The 18,969-nt window shown below is 35.8% G+C and overlaps 1 protein-coding gene across 2 annotated transcripts in view; it reads right to left on the bottom strand.

Moving 5' to 3' along the window:
• The window catches only part of guf1 (GTP binding elongation factor GUF1), an 18,444-nt gene extending 1,104 nt beyond the window's left edge, over window positions 1–17,340 (bottom strand). Inside the window, exons 1-17 of one of the 2 annotated variants that reach the window (XM_067383611.1) lie at window positions 16,976–17,025; window positions 16,403–16,475; window positions 15,372–15,483; window positions 15,129–15,277; window positions 14,387–14,467; window positions 13,487–13,564; window positions 13,060–13,143; window positions 12,904–12,968; window positions 9,827–10,030; window positions 6,165–6,304; window positions 5,621–5,744; window positions 5,384–5,516; window positions 5,079–5,222; window positions 2,419–2,552; window positions 1,879–1,980; window positions 166–285; window positions 50–86 (exon numbers count right to left, since the gene is read on the bottom strand). In XM_067383611.1, the coding sequence (XP_067239712.1) occupies window positions 50–86; window positions 166–285; window positions 1,879–1,980; window positions 2,419–2,552; window positions 5,079–5,222; window positions 5,384–5,516; window positions 5,621–5,744; window positions 6,165–6,304; window positions 9,827–10,030; window positions 12,904–12,968; window positions 13,060–13,143; window positions 13,487–13,564; window positions 14,387–14,467; window positions 15,129–15,277; window positions 15,372–15,471 (1,695 nt within the window). In that variant the 5' untranslated portion in view covers window positions 15,472–15,483; window positions 16,403–16,475; window positions 16,976–17,025. Of the gene's footprint in view, window positions 1–49; window positions 87–165; window positions 286–1,878; window positions 1,981–2,418; window positions 2,553–5,078; window positions 5,223–5,383; window positions 5,517–5,620; window positions 5,745–6,164; window positions 6,305–9,826; window positions 10,031–12,903; window positions 12,969–13,059; window positions 13,144–13,486; window positions 13,565–14,386; window positions 14,468–15,128; window positions 15,278–15,371; window positions 15,484–16,402; window positions 16,476–16,975 lie in introns of both variants that reach the window. The other variant, XM_067383602.1, reaches the window with a different exon arrangement.
• Between the last annotated feature and the right edge of the window lie 1,629 nt (window positions 17,341–18,969).

The raw sequence follows: 18,969 nt of genomic DNA, 5'->3' as shown, positions 1-18,969 counted from the left end.
AGCAGCTAATCAAGCTAAAAAAATCTTCAATATGAGAAGAGGTACTTACACATTTTGCTAGAACATTCTTCCGGTATGCTTTGATCCTAAAAGAAGGAATCGTGGGTATGGAATATTAACTTACATACGTTTTTTTCCTGGTATTATGCAAAGTGCAACACTCACGTTTCTCGTGCGATGATCTTGCTGCCGATGGCTGCCTGCACTGCGATCTCAAACATCTGTCTCGGGATGGACTCCTTCAGTCTCTCACATATGGCTTTTCCCGCACTGTACGCTTTCTCTCTGAACATAAGGACAAATCAAAGCTGGTGTCAGTGCTTTCTAGCAATCGCACTACAGACAGAGAAGACAGTAAACAGTAAAACATCAGACCAACTGCAACAATGAGGAATTAAAAGACATATTAAGATCATTTTAAGCAAAATACAGTCACTAGAAATATGATGTAATAGTTTTATCACTTTGGACCAATAGGTGGCACTGTTACGAAATTGATGTTTTGTGGTCAGAGTGAGGTGACAATGACACATGCAAAGATTTGTGTCAATATGCCAAAGCACTGCAGATATAATCAACTTTGTTGATGCAGTTTCATCTATTGACACAGAATCCATTAGTTTTTGCCAGCGTAGTCTGAAGATGATCTGACTCGAATTTGGTGAAAATCGAATGAACGGTCTAGGAGGATTTCGAAAAAGTAGTTTTTTAAAGAAAATCAAAATGGCGGACAGGAAGTTTGGATGACTATGGCAAAATTGGTATCTATGTTCTTGGCATGACACAAGGAATCTATTAAGACCAGTTTCATTACAATAATAATAATAAAATTAATCAAAGGTAATTAATATACTTGGAAATTGCTTTATAACTTTTGACCACAAGGTGGCCCTGAAACATTTTGAGTACCTTCAGGGTATGGTGCTGATGACAAATACCGAGTTTCGTAACGGTACGCCAATGTGCATTTTACGACAAAATTCAAAATGGCTGATGCCCAAAATCGACAGGAAATTGGGGCATTGTTCGACTCGGCATGCTGCACAGAATCTAAAGATTTTTGTGTTTTTTGGCCAAACTGTTCAGAAGTTATAAGCAAAAAGAGCATTTTTCATATCTCCTAACCACTAGGTGGCACTGCTGTGGCAGGTACCCTCAGGTCATGGTTGTCATAACACACACCAAGTTTGGTCAGAATACGATAAAGCGTCGCGGAGATATAGCCTCGCGTTCATTCTGCCGTGCTCTTCATTGAATTCGTTCGCAAATTATTCGAGAACGGTTTGATGAAACATCTTGAATTCCATAACTTTTTGACGGCATGGTCTGAAGATGATCAGGTTCAATATTCGTGAAAATCGGAGCAACAGCCTAGGAGGAGCTTTTGTTTTTGGAATTTTCAAATTGAGTCAAAGAATCAGAGGGAAAAAAGAATTTTGCTTCTAGCACTTATGTTTCAAAACTTTTTAGCATACATGTAAGTGAAATTTTGGACTGTTGGTGGCGCAAGAGGGATTTAGTTAGAGACTTTAATTGCTGTAATTAATGTTCAGACCGTCCTCTATCGGTGTGCCAAATTTCATAACTTTCCCACAAGCTGTTCTATGGGCTGCCATAGATTTAAGAGCAGAAGAGGAAGAATAACGCCAACGGATACATGTTTTTGTCCTGCTGAAATAACTGGAACTGGACATCAGAAGTCTCATGCATTCTAGTTACAAATGGCTGCATTCGCTCTTACGTTAAAAATATGGTGGACGGTCATATTCAAGTTAAGGGTTTTGAGTATTTAATTACATTCTGTGCAACTGTAAATGATCAAATATCTTTGAAATATCTCTTGAAATATAAAACTAATCATGAGAGATCAAGACTTACTTATGAATGATAATGGCGAGTTCCTCCACTGGCCGCCCGTTGAGGAGGAAGTCCATCTTAATCAGTTCAGCGGCCTCATAACCAGCGTCCTCGTAATCAAAACTAGGAAAAAACAGTAAAACAAATTTACAGAATCCTCCATTGTAGTCTTGAGTTTTCTTCACAATATTCCTCATTTAAATAATTCATATGCAGAATAAAGGGGCGGGGCCTGGTTGAGTTAGTTAGTAGCGTGTTGAAACTGGCGGTTATGGTAAGGGGCGGGACATTTCCCAAATGACCAATCACAACACACTGCTCCAGCCGACCAATCAGAGAACATTGTGCTTTTCAGAAGGAGGGGCTTCATAGAGACAGGAACTAAACAGAGCGTTACTGACAGACTGGGAAGAGAGGAGCTGCAACAATGGACAATATGAGGAGAATAATCAACATTCAAGCAGGAAAACCTGTTCTAGCAGAGCAAAAAAACAACATCAAACTTTCTAAAAGAGCATGATAGGTCCTCTTTAAGCGCTCATTCATTCATGACGAGCTCACCTGGCGTATCCTGACGACATGGACTTGAGCTGGTCGTAAAAGTCCACCACGATCTCATTTAGAGGGAATAAGTACTTCATCATCACTCGATGGTCATCGATGTAGAACATGTTCTTCTGAACAGCCCTGCGGGTCTTCAGGAAGGCAGAGAATTGCAATGTTGGTTACTACAAATGCAAGACTCAAAATGCTTCCACAGAAATTGGAATTTAGTCACTTTGCAGTTTTTCTTTGAATTAGACCGGAGGTCGGCAACCCGCGGCTCTAGAGCCGCATGCAGCTCTTTAGTGGCCCCCTAGTGGCTCCCTGGAGCTTTTTCAAAAATGTATGAAAATGGAAAAAGATTGGGGGGGGGGGTATATTTTTTGTTTTCATATGGTTTCTGTAGGAGAACAAACATGAAACAAACATTTTAACGTTTTCCAATGCTGTAAAAATGTGTATAATAAATATTAAATTTCAACATTTCTGTCAACGAAGATTCGCGTCATAGCCTGTTTCAGCAGCAAGGGTATGCATCGACGTCACTTTCCCGCTGAAAGCGCGCTCCCTCAGCTGGACTGAGTGGCAAAAGAACCTGCTGCATGACTGGATTTAATAGAGGAAACTGTGAAAACGCGAGTAAAACAAACAAATTACACTAAAGTTTGGACTCAAAAGTGTTTCTTAAAACTTGTCAAATAAACCTAATCCATGGATACTGACATGTATCCAGGAGTCGTATTTCCTGACATTTATATGTGCCTGATTTGACGCTGGGAAAATACATAAAGCAAATCTGCCTGTGAATATTTTATATAACTACAATATAGGTAGGTTTAAATCCGCATAATCACTTATATCAATGTTATATCGTCATATTGTCCAGCCCTAAAACATATAGTTTTATAGTATAGTTTTTGTCAGTGTTTATTTTAAAACACACAATTATGCAGAACATAAGATGGAAAATATTTAATTGATGATTTGTCAACATAATATATAACAATACAATATATATGGAATGATTTTACCTCAAAATCCAACAATATGACACAAAATGATAACTGCAAATGCATGTTTCTCTGCCTGGAGTCCAGCTGTTTCTGTGAATTCTGTGAAGCAGTGATCCATACACTTCTTTTTTCTGTAGTTTTTGGCAGTTTTTAAATATATACCTCGGGAATACCTCATTATGTATTTGTAGCCTACTTAGTCATTTTGATAGTTTGATAGTAGGCTAATATAGCTAATATACACTTACAGCCTGTGTTGCCTTCATATAAGGCTTATATAAGGCTTTTCTTTTTTTGCGGCTCCAGACAGATTTGTTTTTTGTTTTTTTGGTATGGCTCTTTGAACATTTTGGGTTGCCGACCCCTGAATTAGACCAAGATTTTTACTTCACTTACTCTTTTGAGTTAAGGCTAGAACTTTTTTGAGCTGGAATAGACTCAAAAGAGTAAGTTCTAGTAACTTTTTAGTTACTAGAAAAACTAGTTACAAGTAGTAGTAGTAACTACTTTTTACTATTTCTGTGTCCTAATTCACATACTATCCATCCTAAATAGTACTCGAAATTAGAATTCATGTCCTAAAACACAGTATGTTGAAATGAGTATCCCAAAGATACATGGATGGTCTACTATTTCCAGTTATAATTCGAAGTGCAGATCCATACAACATCTAATATTGCCCACAACCCATTGCACGTTGAAGAAGGATTCGATTAAAACTACAAACACGGATAAAAAGTGTTAAAAAACTACAAACATGGCGGACATGTGAGACCAGTGGTTAAGTATAGAGGTTGATTCTGCATTCTGTTTACCTCAAAGGATGAATGTCATAGCTGGAAATGACGTCATGCCCGAGTTAACCGTGTTCCAGTACATAGGTCAGAAATCTAAGAAGGACGCAGTTTGGATAGTATTGTGTGCACCACAGTTTATTGATACAGACAATATTTTACTACTGTTTCACTACAGTTAATCCATATTGGATTCTGAAGTCGGATTGTTGTGCTTCCCTCAAGTTTCCCAGTCCACATTCCAGTTAAAAATTCCTACTTGGAACTAGGACTTTTCCACTTCAGAGGACAAATGGAACGCACCATAATCGCACAATAATCAGTATCTAACCTGACAAAATAATATTTATTCAATGTTATCTACATTATATTTCATCTGCAACAGCATTGTGAACGTTTACAAAGTTTTATAAACTTTTAAAACGGTCTGTTAAAGATGCAATTATGACAAAGCAGTTTGTCCCAAAGCTTCTGCTACTCTCTCAAAAGCATGTACTTTTTCTTCTCAAAAACAGTACATATGTTTTATGGCATCGTATACGTGGGCAAACTGAGACGCAGCATATCAGGATATCAAACACATTTGATATTTTGAGCAGATTTTTATCCAACTTACAGTATTCATTTGTCATGCATTTCCTAGCAACAAGATGCATGTTTCTGCACAGGTTTGTTGCATTGGGAATGATTTGAAAGTGAGCGATCCTCAGATGTTTATTGTATGACGCACAGTTTTTCTCTGCTACCTTTTACAAAGTTGCCAAGTCCATGACGCCTGGTGTTTAAATGCATTTTAAAAGTAATGTAATAAATTCCAGCCTTCTTTACCCCTAAACTACAATCACCCTGAAGGGGACTGACCTAATCTCACCTGACACAGGCTCATGATCTTCCCAGTGAAGTCGTCCGGAGCGATGATGTTTCCCAACACCATGGGTTCCAGATACTTCACCACCTGTGACCTGTCAGGGAAGTGAGCAGGGTTGATGATGGTGATCACTTCCTCACCGTGTTCCTACAAAAACAAACACTCAACTGAGGAATCTCAAACGTTCATATTTCAATGAGATTGAAATGAATATACTTCCTACATAATAAGATTTTAAAGTATTCTGGGTAGATTTCAGCATGTTTCTAAGCAGTTGCTGTGATGTTCTGGGTGGTTCAGAGTCTCACCTTTATGAGTTTGGCAGATGCCAGCACAGCCTTGTACGGTACAGTCGGAGACGTTATGATGACAGACGCGTTATACTCCTGTTCTAAACGCTGGTTAAACACCTCCATGTGCAGCAGGCCCAGAAATCCCAGCCTGAGAGAGACCGGCAGAGAGAAATTTACCTGAACTCCTGCTCGACTGAGCGATGAACTTAAAACAGAGGTTTAAACTCTGACGGACTGTGCATGTGAGCGTACCTCCATCCAGCCCCCAAAGCCAAACTGCTGTCCCGCTGAACCGACACGCTGGAGTCATTCAGCATCAGTTTCTCCACAGCACTTCGCATGTTAGTGTATTCTGATTGGTCCATGGGATACATGCCTGAAAGAGTTACACAACTCCAGATTTACCTCACTGTAATCCTATCCCTTGTTGCAGCTCCTCTCTTCCCAGTCTGTCAGTAACGCTCTGTTTAGTTCCTGTCTCTATGAAGCCCCTCCTTCTGAAAAGCACAATGTGCTCTGATTGGTCGGCTGGAGCAGTGTGTTGTGATTGGTCATTAGGGAAACATCCCGCCCCTTACCATAACCGCCAGTTTCAACACACTACTAACTAACTCAACCAGGCCCCGCCCCTTTAATCTGCATATTAATTATTTAAATGAGGAATATTGTGAAGAAAACTCAGGGTGTTCAGAAACACTGACACTTATATAGAGAAGAACTGCTGCTTTCATGCTCAAACAGCAACATTACACACTAAAGACGTGTGAACATGTGAAAAAAGCATCTAGAAACGCACCTGCGAACACCATGGCTTTAGCCGGTTTGAACCCCGGCAGCGCCTCCACAGGCTGTTTGTGCAGGTAAAATGTGTCTCCAATCTGAGCCTCCTTCACTTCCTTCATCCCTGCGATCACGTAACCCACCTGCCCGGCATACCTGAGGGCAGAAAGGCAAAATGCAAAAGGTCAAAAGTTAAGCTAGTGCAATTTTAGGGTGTATATGGAGTTTGGAAGGCTTTAAGCTACAGCCAAGTTTTTAAGATGCCATTATTTGGCTGACACCACTTATTTATTTTTTTTAAACTTATGATTCTATTTCTGCCAAAAAGTGATGATTTGCTTGGTTATCTTTTAAAGCCTAAGTTTTTAACCAGGAGTCTGTAGAATCTTTAACATTTTTATTTCCCATTCATTTCCTTAAACTTTTTTAGTTTTAGTTTTTTTCAAAATCGTGAAACTCTTTATTTCTAGGCAGGATTATTGATAAAGGATTAGTTCACTTTCAAATTAAATTTTCCTGATAATTTAGTCACCCCCATGTCATCCAAGATGTTCATGTTTTTCTTTCTTCAGTGGAAAAGAAATGAAGGTTTTTGAGGAAAACATTCCAGGATTATTCTCCTTATAGTGGACTTCACTGGAGCCCAAACGGTTGAAGGTCAAAATGTCAGTTTCAGTGCAGCTTTAAAGGGCTTTAAACGATACCAGACGAGGAATAAGGATCTTATTAAAGGGCACCTATTATGCCCCTTTTCACAAGATGTAATATTGGTCTTGGGTGTCCCCAGAATGTATTTGTGAAGTTTCAGCACAAAATACCCCACAGTTAATTTATTATAACCATTTGAAAATGTCATTTTTGGGGCCTGTTTTAAAAAGAGCTGTTTTGGTGTGTACCACCTTAAATATAAATGAGCTGCATATCCCCGCCCTGCCTTTGGATGAGGGCGTAACTTGCATACCTATGGCAATAAACAATAGCTGAGAGTGAGAGACCCGCTGTTTTGTATGGCATTCAGCCGTACATGTTTGAACCGGAATCAGACCCAGATGATGAAGAGACTCCGGCAGAAGAAACACAATTGAGAATGGAGCAGGACGTCTCTGAATGGTTATTTGATACATTTATGTACTTACAGAGTTTAATCGCGTCCCCTTTGCAGTTATGGATGTGCAACACACACACACACACTGTGATAACGTTCGTGCAATTTTTTGAAACTACAAACACAAATACTGTGATAACGTTTGCTAAGTACGTTAGATACACACAACCCGATCTCACGGCAATTCGTGCGTATTTTACGAGGTGGCTAAATCGTATGAATTCATACGACCTCACTCGTACTAATTCATACGTTTTTTGCTAAATCGTATGCATTTTACGAGTTGACAAATACCCCAAACCCCGCCCCTAAACCTAACCGTCACTGGGGTTTAGACAAATCGTACGAATTCGCACGAGTGAGGTCGTATGAATTTATACGAAATAGCCACCTCGTAGAATAAGTATGAATTGGTCATGAGATAGCGTTGATACACACTATACAAACAAGGTTTAAATTATATACACAGACATTCTACGACGACGACAACAACTTTAGACGCATTTGTTATTGATTTGGCTGACATCGACTGAAATGACTATTTGCTCAAAATACATTAAATACACTTACTTCTTCTGGAGGTGACGTTGGATCGCGAACAGTAGGCAACGATCCACACTTGAGGATTAACTTTGAAGCAAGACCTGCTTTGAATTGACCCTCGTTCTCAAAACAGTCAGTCAAAAAATGATTTGCGCAAACATAAACGTATTTTGGAATTTTGAGTGGCGCCTTTCCTTCGTAAATAAAATCCATCCACTGCGTTTTCAGTGGCTCTGATGTCGGAAGTAAGTGAAAACTACTATGTTCATTATTACATCCCACAACAGAACACTTATGTTTCTTAGGAGACATTACCGGCTGTCGTTGAAACAATGGAGGATGGTTGACAGATCACCGACGGCGGGGTCTATGCCAAAACCAGATTGTCAATCAAACCACGTGGGTGGGGCTTAGCGCAATTCTACGTCACAGTGAGAGCAATCTTAGAACAGGGCGTTCTGAGACAGTGCTTATGAATTATTGAGATTGTAAAAAAAAACACTCGGTAGATTTTTCTCATTCTAGGGTGGTTTTGCTCACACACTGCCAACACACATTTATGGTCAAACACCATGTAAAAGTGAATTTTGCATAATAGGTGCCCTTTAAGAGAAACTAGCTCTCTTCTTCTTCTCTATTAGAATTCCGGCAGTGTAGACACTGCTAAGTGTATTACTGCCCTCCACAGGTCAAAGTATATAACAATTAGTTCAAACTTTGACCTGTGGATGGCAGTAATACACTTAGCAATGTCTAAACTGCTGGAACTCAAATAGAGAAGAAGAAGAGAGCTAGTTCAAGATGAGCATTTATGGTTAAAATGTATAAAAGATGGTTTCTCTAAATAAGACCCTTATTTCTCATCTGGGATCGCTGTAAACTGTAATTTTGACCTTCAACCATCTGGAATCCAGTGAAGTCCACTATATGGAGAATAATCCTGGAATGTTTTCATCAAAAACCTTCATTTCTTTTCCACTGACGAAAGAAAGACATGAACATCTTGGATGACATGGGGGTGAGTAAATTATCAGGAAAATTTAATTTGAAAGTTAACTAATCCTTTTACTAAAACAAAAACTTAAATTATTAAAAACATTTCTGTTAATTGAAATAAAGCTGAAATCCAATAAAAGTAGAGCTGTCAAATCGATTAATCGCTTCGAATTTGGTGATTGCATCTAACATAAATGTTTGTTTACATAATATATGTGTGTGTATATATTTATATTTATATATTTTATATATGTGTGTGTGTGTGTCTGTGTATATATACACACATATAGATATGCTTAAATACTGTATGAGTACAGTATATATATATATATATATATATATATATATATATATACATATACATACATACACAATATGTACGCACACACGCATACACAGACATACATACATTATATATATATATATATATATATATATATATATATAATGATAAATATACACACGTATATTATGTAAACAAACTTTTATCTTAGATGTGATTAATCGATTTGACAGCACTGAATAGAATTTAACTTAAACTAAATGAATATTACAAATTTTGCCTTGATTAAGTTTAAGTTGAAGCACTAAAATTATAACCTGGAAATTAATAAAAACTAAAACTCGCTAAAATGGAAATAAAATAAAAAATCCTAAGTAGCAATATTAAAAAAATAATAATAATAATAAAATGATAAAAGCACATAAAATAATTAAAAATTTAACTAAAATTAACATGAAAACTTTTAAGTCCTAAATTTCAGTGCAATCTCAGAGTTTTGGTCCTCACAAACACAATTTTCTTAATTTAAGAAATAACTATTAAATAATTATGCAATTATTAGATATTTTCTCTCTATAAAAAATGCCGTTATGATAGCTAATGTTTCTAATGACAGGTTACTTGGGTCTAAATCTGTAGATGTGGCATCACTGCTGACTCTGAGACTGGCATCTTCATACAGACACTGTTTCTTCACGATGTTTTTCTCTCAGTGAGATGTTGGTCCGGTCAGTGTTACGGTGAGACTCACAATGTTTCTGTCGGGTGTTGGTCCGGTCTCAGGACGCCCAGCTCATTGACCTCATACGACTTCCCCATGTGCGCCGAGATGATCTTGTCTCCTCTGGACACGCGTCCACCGAACACAGCAATGTTGGCCACTACGCCTCGGTAATGGTCGAAGGTGGAGTCGAAGACGAGGGCTTTAAACGGATCGTCCACTCGCGCTGTCGGACTGAATCACACAATAAACAATTACATCATTACAGAAATGTGTGAACATTATTCCTTTTCTTATGGAATTTTGCATTTGAAAACAATTATGTCTCAAAGTACAATATCAGCAACATGAAATCCTTTATTATGTTGGCATGGCAAATTTATTCTTCTACTGATGAGACTAAATGTGGACAGTGTCTCATCCTAGAGCTTTAAAGCTACAAACGCCAAACTCGGGATTCAGACTGTTCTGACTCAGTGTGCTGTATCTCTTCAAACTGATCTACGGTTTTCTTAAAAATGAAGTTTAAATATCATAAAAAGCCCATAGACTTACATTGAGGGGGTCAAAACTAATATTCAGTAACTAATAGAGTATTAAGCTTCATCCACTACATAGCGATCACTGGCAAAGCCTAGCAACTAGCTTAGAACATGCTAGCAACAATGCTAACCCATGCTAGCAAAATGTTAATTCATGCTACCAACATGCTAATTCATGCTAACAATGTGCTAAAACATGTTATCAACATACTAATTAATACAAAGTTGTTATCATGTTAACGTGATAAAACATGTCAGCAAAATTTGCTAAATCATGCGAGCAATGTGCTAAAACATGTTAGCAATATGCTAATCCATGTTAACATGGTAAAAATGGCAACATGTTAGCAAACATATTAATTCATGTTAGCAATGTTTTAAAAATGTTAAGGATTTAGTAAAACATGTTAGCAACATGTTTAATAATGCAAAACATTAATTCACGCTAACATGTTAAATCATGTTATCAACATACTAATTAATACTAGCAAAGTGATAAATCATGTTAACATGATAAAACATATCAGCAAAATGTTAAATAATGCTAGCAAATGTGCTAAAACATGCTTGCTACATGCTAGTTAATGTTAGCAATGTGTAAATCATGTTAACAAAATGCTAAATCATGTTAACAATATGCTAATTCATGCTAGCAGTGTGATAAAAATGCTAATTCATGCTAACAATGTGTTAAAACATGTTAACAATATGTTAATCCATGTTAACAATGTGGAAAAAATGTTAACATGTTAGAAACATAGTAATTCATGTTAACAATGTGTTGAAAATTTAACAATGTAGTACAACATGTTAGCAAAATGTTCATTCTTGCTATCAAAATGCTAAGTCATGTTATCAACATACTAATTAATACTAACAAAGTTGTAAATGATGTTAACGTGATAAAACATGTCAGCAAAATGCCAAATTATGCTAGCAATGTGCCAAAACATGCTTGAAAACATGCTAATTAATGTTAGCAATGTGTGCTAAATCATGTTTACAACATCCTAATTCGTTAGCAATGTGTTAAAAATGTTAACAATGTAGTAAAACATATTAGCAACATGTTAAATCATGTTAAAACGTGTTAATTAATGCTAACAACAAGCTAAATCATGTTAACTTGATAAAACATGTCAGCAACATGTTAAATCATGCTAGCATTGTGCTAGAAAATGCTAGCAATGTGGTAAAACATGCTTGCAACATGATAATTAATGTTAATGTGTTAAATCATGTTAACAACATGCTAATTCATGTGTTAAAAATGTTAACAATGTAGTAAAACATATTTGCAACATGTTAATTCATGCTAACAACAAGCTAAATCATGTTAACTTGATAAAACATGTCAGCAACATGTTAAATCATGCTAGCATTGTGCTAGAAAATGCTAGCAATGTGCTAAAACATGCTTGCAACATGCTAATTAATGTTAACAATGTGTTAAATCATGTTAACAACATGCTAATTCATGTGTTAAAAATGTTAACAATGTAGTAAAACATATTAGCAACATGTTAAAACGTTAATTCATGCTAACAACAAGCTAAAACATGTTATCAACTTACTAATTAATACCAACAAAGTGGTAAATCACGTTAACGTGATAAAACGTCAGCAAAATGTTAAATCATGCTAGCAATGTGCTAAAACATGTTTGCAACATGCAAATTAATGTTAGTAATGTGCTAAATCATGTTAACAACATGCTAATTCATGCTAGAAGTGTGCTAACCTCAACGTTTGCCATCAAACTTTACTCATCCAGTTTTAGTGTCTTTGTTACAGATGTTACATGTACATACTATAATAAAAGCAGTGTATGCATAATTACAAACCCTAACTCTAATTATGTAGTAAGTACCAGTTGTTAATTAATATTACTCAGTACTTGTATTATGACAAGGACACCTTAAAATAAAGTGTAACCCAACAATGTACCTAAAAGAAAAACGTTATGGAGGGAATGTAGCTTAGTGGGTTTGTAAGAAAGCACCTGACATGATGAAACATGATGATGATGATTTACCCGAAATAAACTGAAACTTCCTGATTCACTCACTTCCTCGCATGGTCACATGTACTTACAGTTTACGTGAATGTGTGCAAGAAAAGGTCATTTGAACAGTACAGGAGGAAATACATATTTTATTTTCTATGATTAATAGTAACTAAGCAGCATACGACTGAATATATAATTTAAAGTAATTTAAAGATTCAACCAAAATTCCCGCAAGATCTGGGCTGTAATTTTGTGCTTCTTACCTCATTTTTGTGTGAAAACACACTTTGGTTTAGGGTCCAATTCTCACCATGAACTAGTTGCTTATTAGCATGTATATTACTCGGATACTGGCTGTTCATTAGTATTTATAAAGCAGATATTAATGTCTTATTCTGATCATATTCTACATCCCCTGGGCTTTGGGGGTCATTGTGTTCGTCTTATCTGATATAATCTAATGAAACACAATCATTAAATCACATGCAGCATGTGCTGATCTTCTAGTCTCACAGTGACCTCTTGTGGAGAAACCTGAAACAGCTTATGATACTCACGGAGGGATCCGATTCACCACCTCTTGGAGAACTTGATCCACGTTTGTGCCCAGTTTTGCAGAGATCTGCAGAGAAAAAAATCACAAGCTAACGTAAAAATAAAAACGTGCCATTATGAAGACAAACGTTTGTACAAATGATCATGTTTAGACTCACCCTGATACACTCTTCCCTTGGAATATCAAAGACTTTTTCAATCTGTTTTTCCACTCGCTCTGGATCAGCATTTTTCAAATCAATCTGACAATTAAAACAACTTACTATAAAACACTTACTATAAATACAATTTTTAACTTATACATAAGAAACAAAATGGGTGCGTCCGAAATCGCATACTCTCGAGTAGGTACTTATTTTGAATACTGCTAAAAAAATCATGGGATAATAAAGTTGTGCACACTTCAGGATTTCGCTGGAAGTAATGTGTCATCTGGGGACTATGCCTACTGTTTTATGAGTACTGCATAATTCTTTTGTCACATAATGTTTATTGCCCACTATTTAGTAGGGAAGTATGTGATTTCGGACGCAGCCCTCGACTGCATTTAAAGGAAAGATCAGAGATTCTCTCTGTAATGTCTACCTTGTTTATCACAGGGATGATTGTTAGTTGAGCCTCAAATGCCAAGTAGAAATTGGCGACTGTTTGCGCTTGAATTCCCTTTGATTTAGAGACAAAAAAACATACATTTTTTTTACCTTAATGTAATTTTAAAAGTCTGCAGTTTTTATGACAGTTTATTTATGCTGATATACAGTCAAACCAAAATGTATTCAGCCACTTTGAACATTTCATTCATTAATGCAGTTTATTCACTATAGTTGAAAAAATGGTAATAAAATATGAAAAGATCTCAGAGTTAAACTGTCAGAAAAAAAAATTATCTTAATTATGTCAGATAACACATGGTCAGGTCAAAGTGTCTGAATAATTTTTGGTTCCAAATCTTTATCAATTTTACCGGTAGTCCACTGAATGAAGAATTTTTGGGTATAATATGTCACAGTTTACTTTATTTTGCTATTAAATTTCTGAATAACTGTAATTGCACTTGAATCCCTTTGATTTAGAGACAAAAAACATACAATAATTATTTTCCCCTTAATGTTATTTTAAAAAGTCTGCAGTTTTTATTTATGCAATTTATTAATATTTAGTTTATTTATGCTGATATATGTGAGTATGTGCCAGTGTTGTTATTTATGCTGTTCCCACTAACTGAAGTTGAAGTGCTAAAATGACAAAAACTGAAATTAATTTAAATTAAAAAGCACATAACAAAATGACAAACTTAAACCAAAATATAAATACATTACATATAAAAAATATAAATTATAAGCTAATTAAAAATATTAATAAATGCTCTAATAGTATACAAATAATACTAAAATAACATTAAAAAAACGTTTCTACTGTTTTAAACTTTACTAATCTTGTGTAAATCATTAAATATAGGAAAGCATCATTTATTGAGTGTTTTACCTGATTTGCATCTACAATGAGCAGAACTCCTTGGCAAGCGGATATGGACCGAGAAACTTCATAGCTGAAGTCAACATGGCCCTAAAAAAATATAGTGGAATCACTTCAGTTATACAGATTAGCTAGTTAAACATCAGTGTGTTTAAAGTGCCCCATTACGCTATTTTTAAAAGCTCCTAATGTTGTTTCAGAGTCTCCTACAACAGGTTCACATTCATCCAAGGTCAAAAAACACTTTAATTTTTTCATAATATCCATTGCAGCATCAGCTCTTTTCTCACAGTGTCTGAAACGGTTCGTTCGAAGATGCGGTCTCTCTAAACCCCACCTTTCTGAGAGCTGCTCTGCTCTGATTGGTCAGATGGCTCAGTCTGTTGTGATTGATCAGAAACCAAACACTCATTAGCATATCTGAATCTCAGCTCTCGATACGAACAGTAACGATGGCGTCGGTTTTATCGTATCAGTCAAAAGTGGATTTGCTTTGTCAGCAGAAAACAGCGTCTTCTCGACATGAACGACGCGAACCAAACTCTTCCAGTCTCAGATACAACTACAGTGATTGAGGGCGGGGCAAAGGAAGCATTGTTCGCTGGCAGCCAATGGGCTTGTGTTATGCAAATTAGTTACAAACGTACCAGCAGTTCAGAATTGATTCTTTCTTTTAGTAACTCCATTTATCTGCACTTTGATCTTTGCAGATCTTTTACATTCATTGATATCGTTAAATCATTGTCCTCACAGGTGTGTCGATGAGATTGAGCAGGTACGTCTGTCCGTCGTGCTGGTAGAAGAGCGACGCGGTCTGAGCTTTAACAGTGATTCCTCTCTCTCTCTCCACCTGCAGTTTATCCAGCACCTGCTTGTTACTCGCTGTCTTTGCAATGGCACCTGCGCACGCAACAAGCCCCAAGAGAGAAAGAGAATTTATGAAATTAATTCACAGCAAAGAAACTTCTGTTATGGTTGTTTTACAGAGAATCACCTGTGATCTCCAGCAGTCTGTCAGCTAAAGTGCTCTTGCCATGATCAATGTGAGCAATAATGCTGAAATTGCGTATTCTCTCCGCTGGAAATTCTGACATGTCGAAACTCTCCTGTAAAAGTCAAAGAGCTCAGGTTCAATATCCAGTTGCGAAAACCATTATGCAATAAATCACTATGGGGAATTTCCACTAAGATACCATAGTTTCTACTAGTGATGGACATTTTCGAAACACTGCTTAATGAAGCTTCGAAACCTTTATGAATCTTTTGTTTCAAATTTGTTTTTTAATCATTTGCAAAATAAAAGTCTGTGTTTACGTAATATATGGGTGTGTTCTGTGTATAATAATTACGTATATATAAATATATGCACATACATGTATAAATTTAGAAAATATATACATGTATAAATAAATATACATATTTATATACATTTTATATTACATATAAATATAAATATTTGATATATAAATATAATTTTTTTCTTAAATATATACATGTATGTATGTGCATGTATTTATATATACATAATTATTAAACACAGAACACACATATATTACGTAACACAGACTTTTATTTTGCAAATGATTAATCGTTGGGCAGCCTTCTATATTATACAGACACTTAATATTTATGATTAGTTAATTGCATTTGATAGATTATACTTTCAATAAACGTCTGCAATGGATTTGTAAAAGCTGTTTTTATGCACGTTTTTGTTGCATTTACACTGTTTTGACCAGCAGGGGTCATCAGCGTGTGGTGTTTCAAATGCTTCGAAACAATTAATCATTTTGCAAAGTTCAATTGAAAGTTCCCATCACTAGTTTCTACCGTAAAATCATCATAATGTTCGGTACAGGTATTTCGTTTCAGTGCTTAAGTTAAATAGACGGAGTGAAATAATCCTAACCTTAATCTAAACTATCTTGCCAACATATTTTGCTTTTTTTTTATTTAAGGACAGATATAGTTTGGTCAGTAAACCAATGTTTAATAAAAAGCAAAACAAAAAAACATAGGCTGTACCTAAAGCATATCGCACCGTAACTTCAAACCGCGGTATTCTCTCTATTGGAAACTCTGACATGTTGAAACTCTCCTGTAAAAGTCAAAGAACTCAAGTTCAATATCCAGTTGCGAAAACCATTAACTGTAAGGGAATAAATCACAATGTAGTTTCCACCAAAATACCATAGTTTAAATACCTGGAAAATCATATATTATTAGCGGCCGTACCAAAATTTTCCGGAACAGGTCTTTCGCTTCACTACGCATGTTAAATAGACGGAGTGGATTAGAATCGAAACGTAATAATTATTCTAAAATATCTTGCTAACATATTTTGTATTTGAATGACTGACTTTTTTAAGTACAGATATATAGTTTGGTCAGTAAACCAATGTTTAATAAAAAGCAAAACAAAAAAACATAGTTTGCCCCCCACCCTGTACCTAAAACATATCGCGCCGTAACTTCAAAACCGCGGTAAGTACCGAACCGTTACTTCTGTGTACCGGTCCGTTACTCCCTCATACGTCATATATTATTTTGCTTACATGTCCGCTGAGGGTAAAAACAGGTCAAAGCAACACAATTTACCTTCTCAGACGCATTAGAGCTGAAGTTTCTGACAGGACTGATGCTTTTCATCCATCTGTGTCTGATGACTGTACATGTGCTCATGCAGCCCTGAGATCTGCGTTTAATGCGGCATATTTTAATATCAGGAAAGCGTTTGATGAAGGGCAGAAAGAGCCCGTGCGATCTAAACAGAGGCAGATGCATCATCTCTATCAGCTCACTAACATGTTATTCCTTGACATAGAAACCATATTATGACTTTAAATTGCATATCTAACATCACTTTCCATCGAAAAAAAGATGAATTCAAAAGCACATATATTTAGTTTTAGATACAGTCAAGTCCACTAGGTTGTGTAGCCTCCAGTGTGACAGCTACTGTAGGCCGCCATGTTGGCAGAAACGTCATCAAGAGTCACTCTTGGAATGATGGGAAATGTAGTTTGAAACAAAATCTCTGGTTTAGATATCATATGCGCTCAAATGTTGCTGGATCTTTCCTCAAAACTAACTCTTTTGCATAATTCTTAATTTTTTTTTTCAACTAATGTGTGAGTGATTTTTAGTGGCAGTTCTCCTCAAATTCATATGATCACCCTCAATTTCATTTAATTCTAAAGCATTTTATTTTAATTCCCATATAACTCAATACCAAAGTTAACAATTTCAACAGATTCATTTTACAATCTTTAAAGATCTTGTGAGATAAACGCATGAATGTGGCTGAACATTTTTAAACAGACACTGTAAATGAAATCAACCAAAACCAACAGACTAAAGTAAAAGACCAAATGACTCCGGATGTGAAAAATAAATGTTTAATGGACGTGAAAGTCTTGGACGTTCTGAAGTGATGAGATCTGCTGCTGGTGTCTCGAAATCTTCTCATTCTCACTTGTTTCTCTCCTAAAAACATCAGATTCTCATCATCTCCACACTCTTATTACTTGCATATTTAAAATAATTTGCAGAATTAAAATCTGCAGCTTAATAATTAAGTACAACATGTTCAAAATGAGTGAGAAGAGTGAACTCAGTAAAAATCTGTATAATTACAAAAATATGTTATATTTACATGCTCAAATAACTGATGGAAAGGTTTTTGTTGTTGTTGTTGGTCAATACACCTGCTGGAAACATAATCAATGATGGTTACTATCCTAAAACTGACTAATGAATGTTTTCTTTCTTTGTTGGATTTGAATATCTAAAAAAATGTAAACATTTACATTTATGATTTGGCACATGCTTTCGTTCAGTGACTTCATCATCATTATCAGTTTAAATATGAAAGATGGGCCTATAATAGATCAAATCCTGTGTGTTATGTTAATAATGGGTCGTTGCATCAAAAGCAAAGGTGCATTTATTACTAACTTGCTGAAATTATGAAACAAAACACTGAAATTGCCAAACAAATAAGCAACAACCTCTCCTGAACTTATCATTTAAAACTAAGCATTTAAATATTTCATCTTACTAAGTCATATTATTGTAAGATAACTATACACTGTTATGATAAATGGTTCTAAAGAGTGCCAAATTAGGGTTCTTCTGTTTGTAACAATATCAGAACCCTTTTTATAAGGTTCCATATGCTTTCAAAGTGCTAAGGTGATTAGAAACAACAAGTTACAATTTGGAAGTTAAAATTTGTAGACATTTTAAGAAAGAAATCATTTAGCTGTTGAGAATGGCTACGCTCCAGTAATGGTCATTTAAGGCATTTCCATATGGCTCACAATGTATAGGGGAAATACAATTAGTCTACTTAAACTGGCTAAAACGAACAAAAAGTATTAAAGCACCCCTCTAGTTATAGCTTATCAAGTTCAAGTTTTCAGTTCTGGTCGCTAGAGGAAGCCAGAAACCTAAAACAGAAGGAGGAAGTGCAGGAAGATAAACACCATTTCTCAGGAATTTTACAGCTCAGTTCAGTTGTTGATTGAGGGCTGATAACAGCTATGGGAGTTTGCATAACTGATGGAAACATGAATTTTCACAGAACTAAT

This window comes from Chanodichthys erythropterus, chromosome 1 (genome assembly GCF_024489055.1).
Source record: "Chanodichthys erythropterus isolate Z2021 chromosome 1, ASM2448905v1, whole genome shotgun sequence".
In the NCBI taxonomy this organism is placed as follows: domain Eukaryota; kingdom Metazoa; phylum Chordata; class Actinopteri; order Cypriniformes; family Xenocyprididae; genus Chanodichthys; species Chanodichthys erythropterus.
This window is presented reverse-complemented; position numbering and strand designations above follow the sequence as displayed.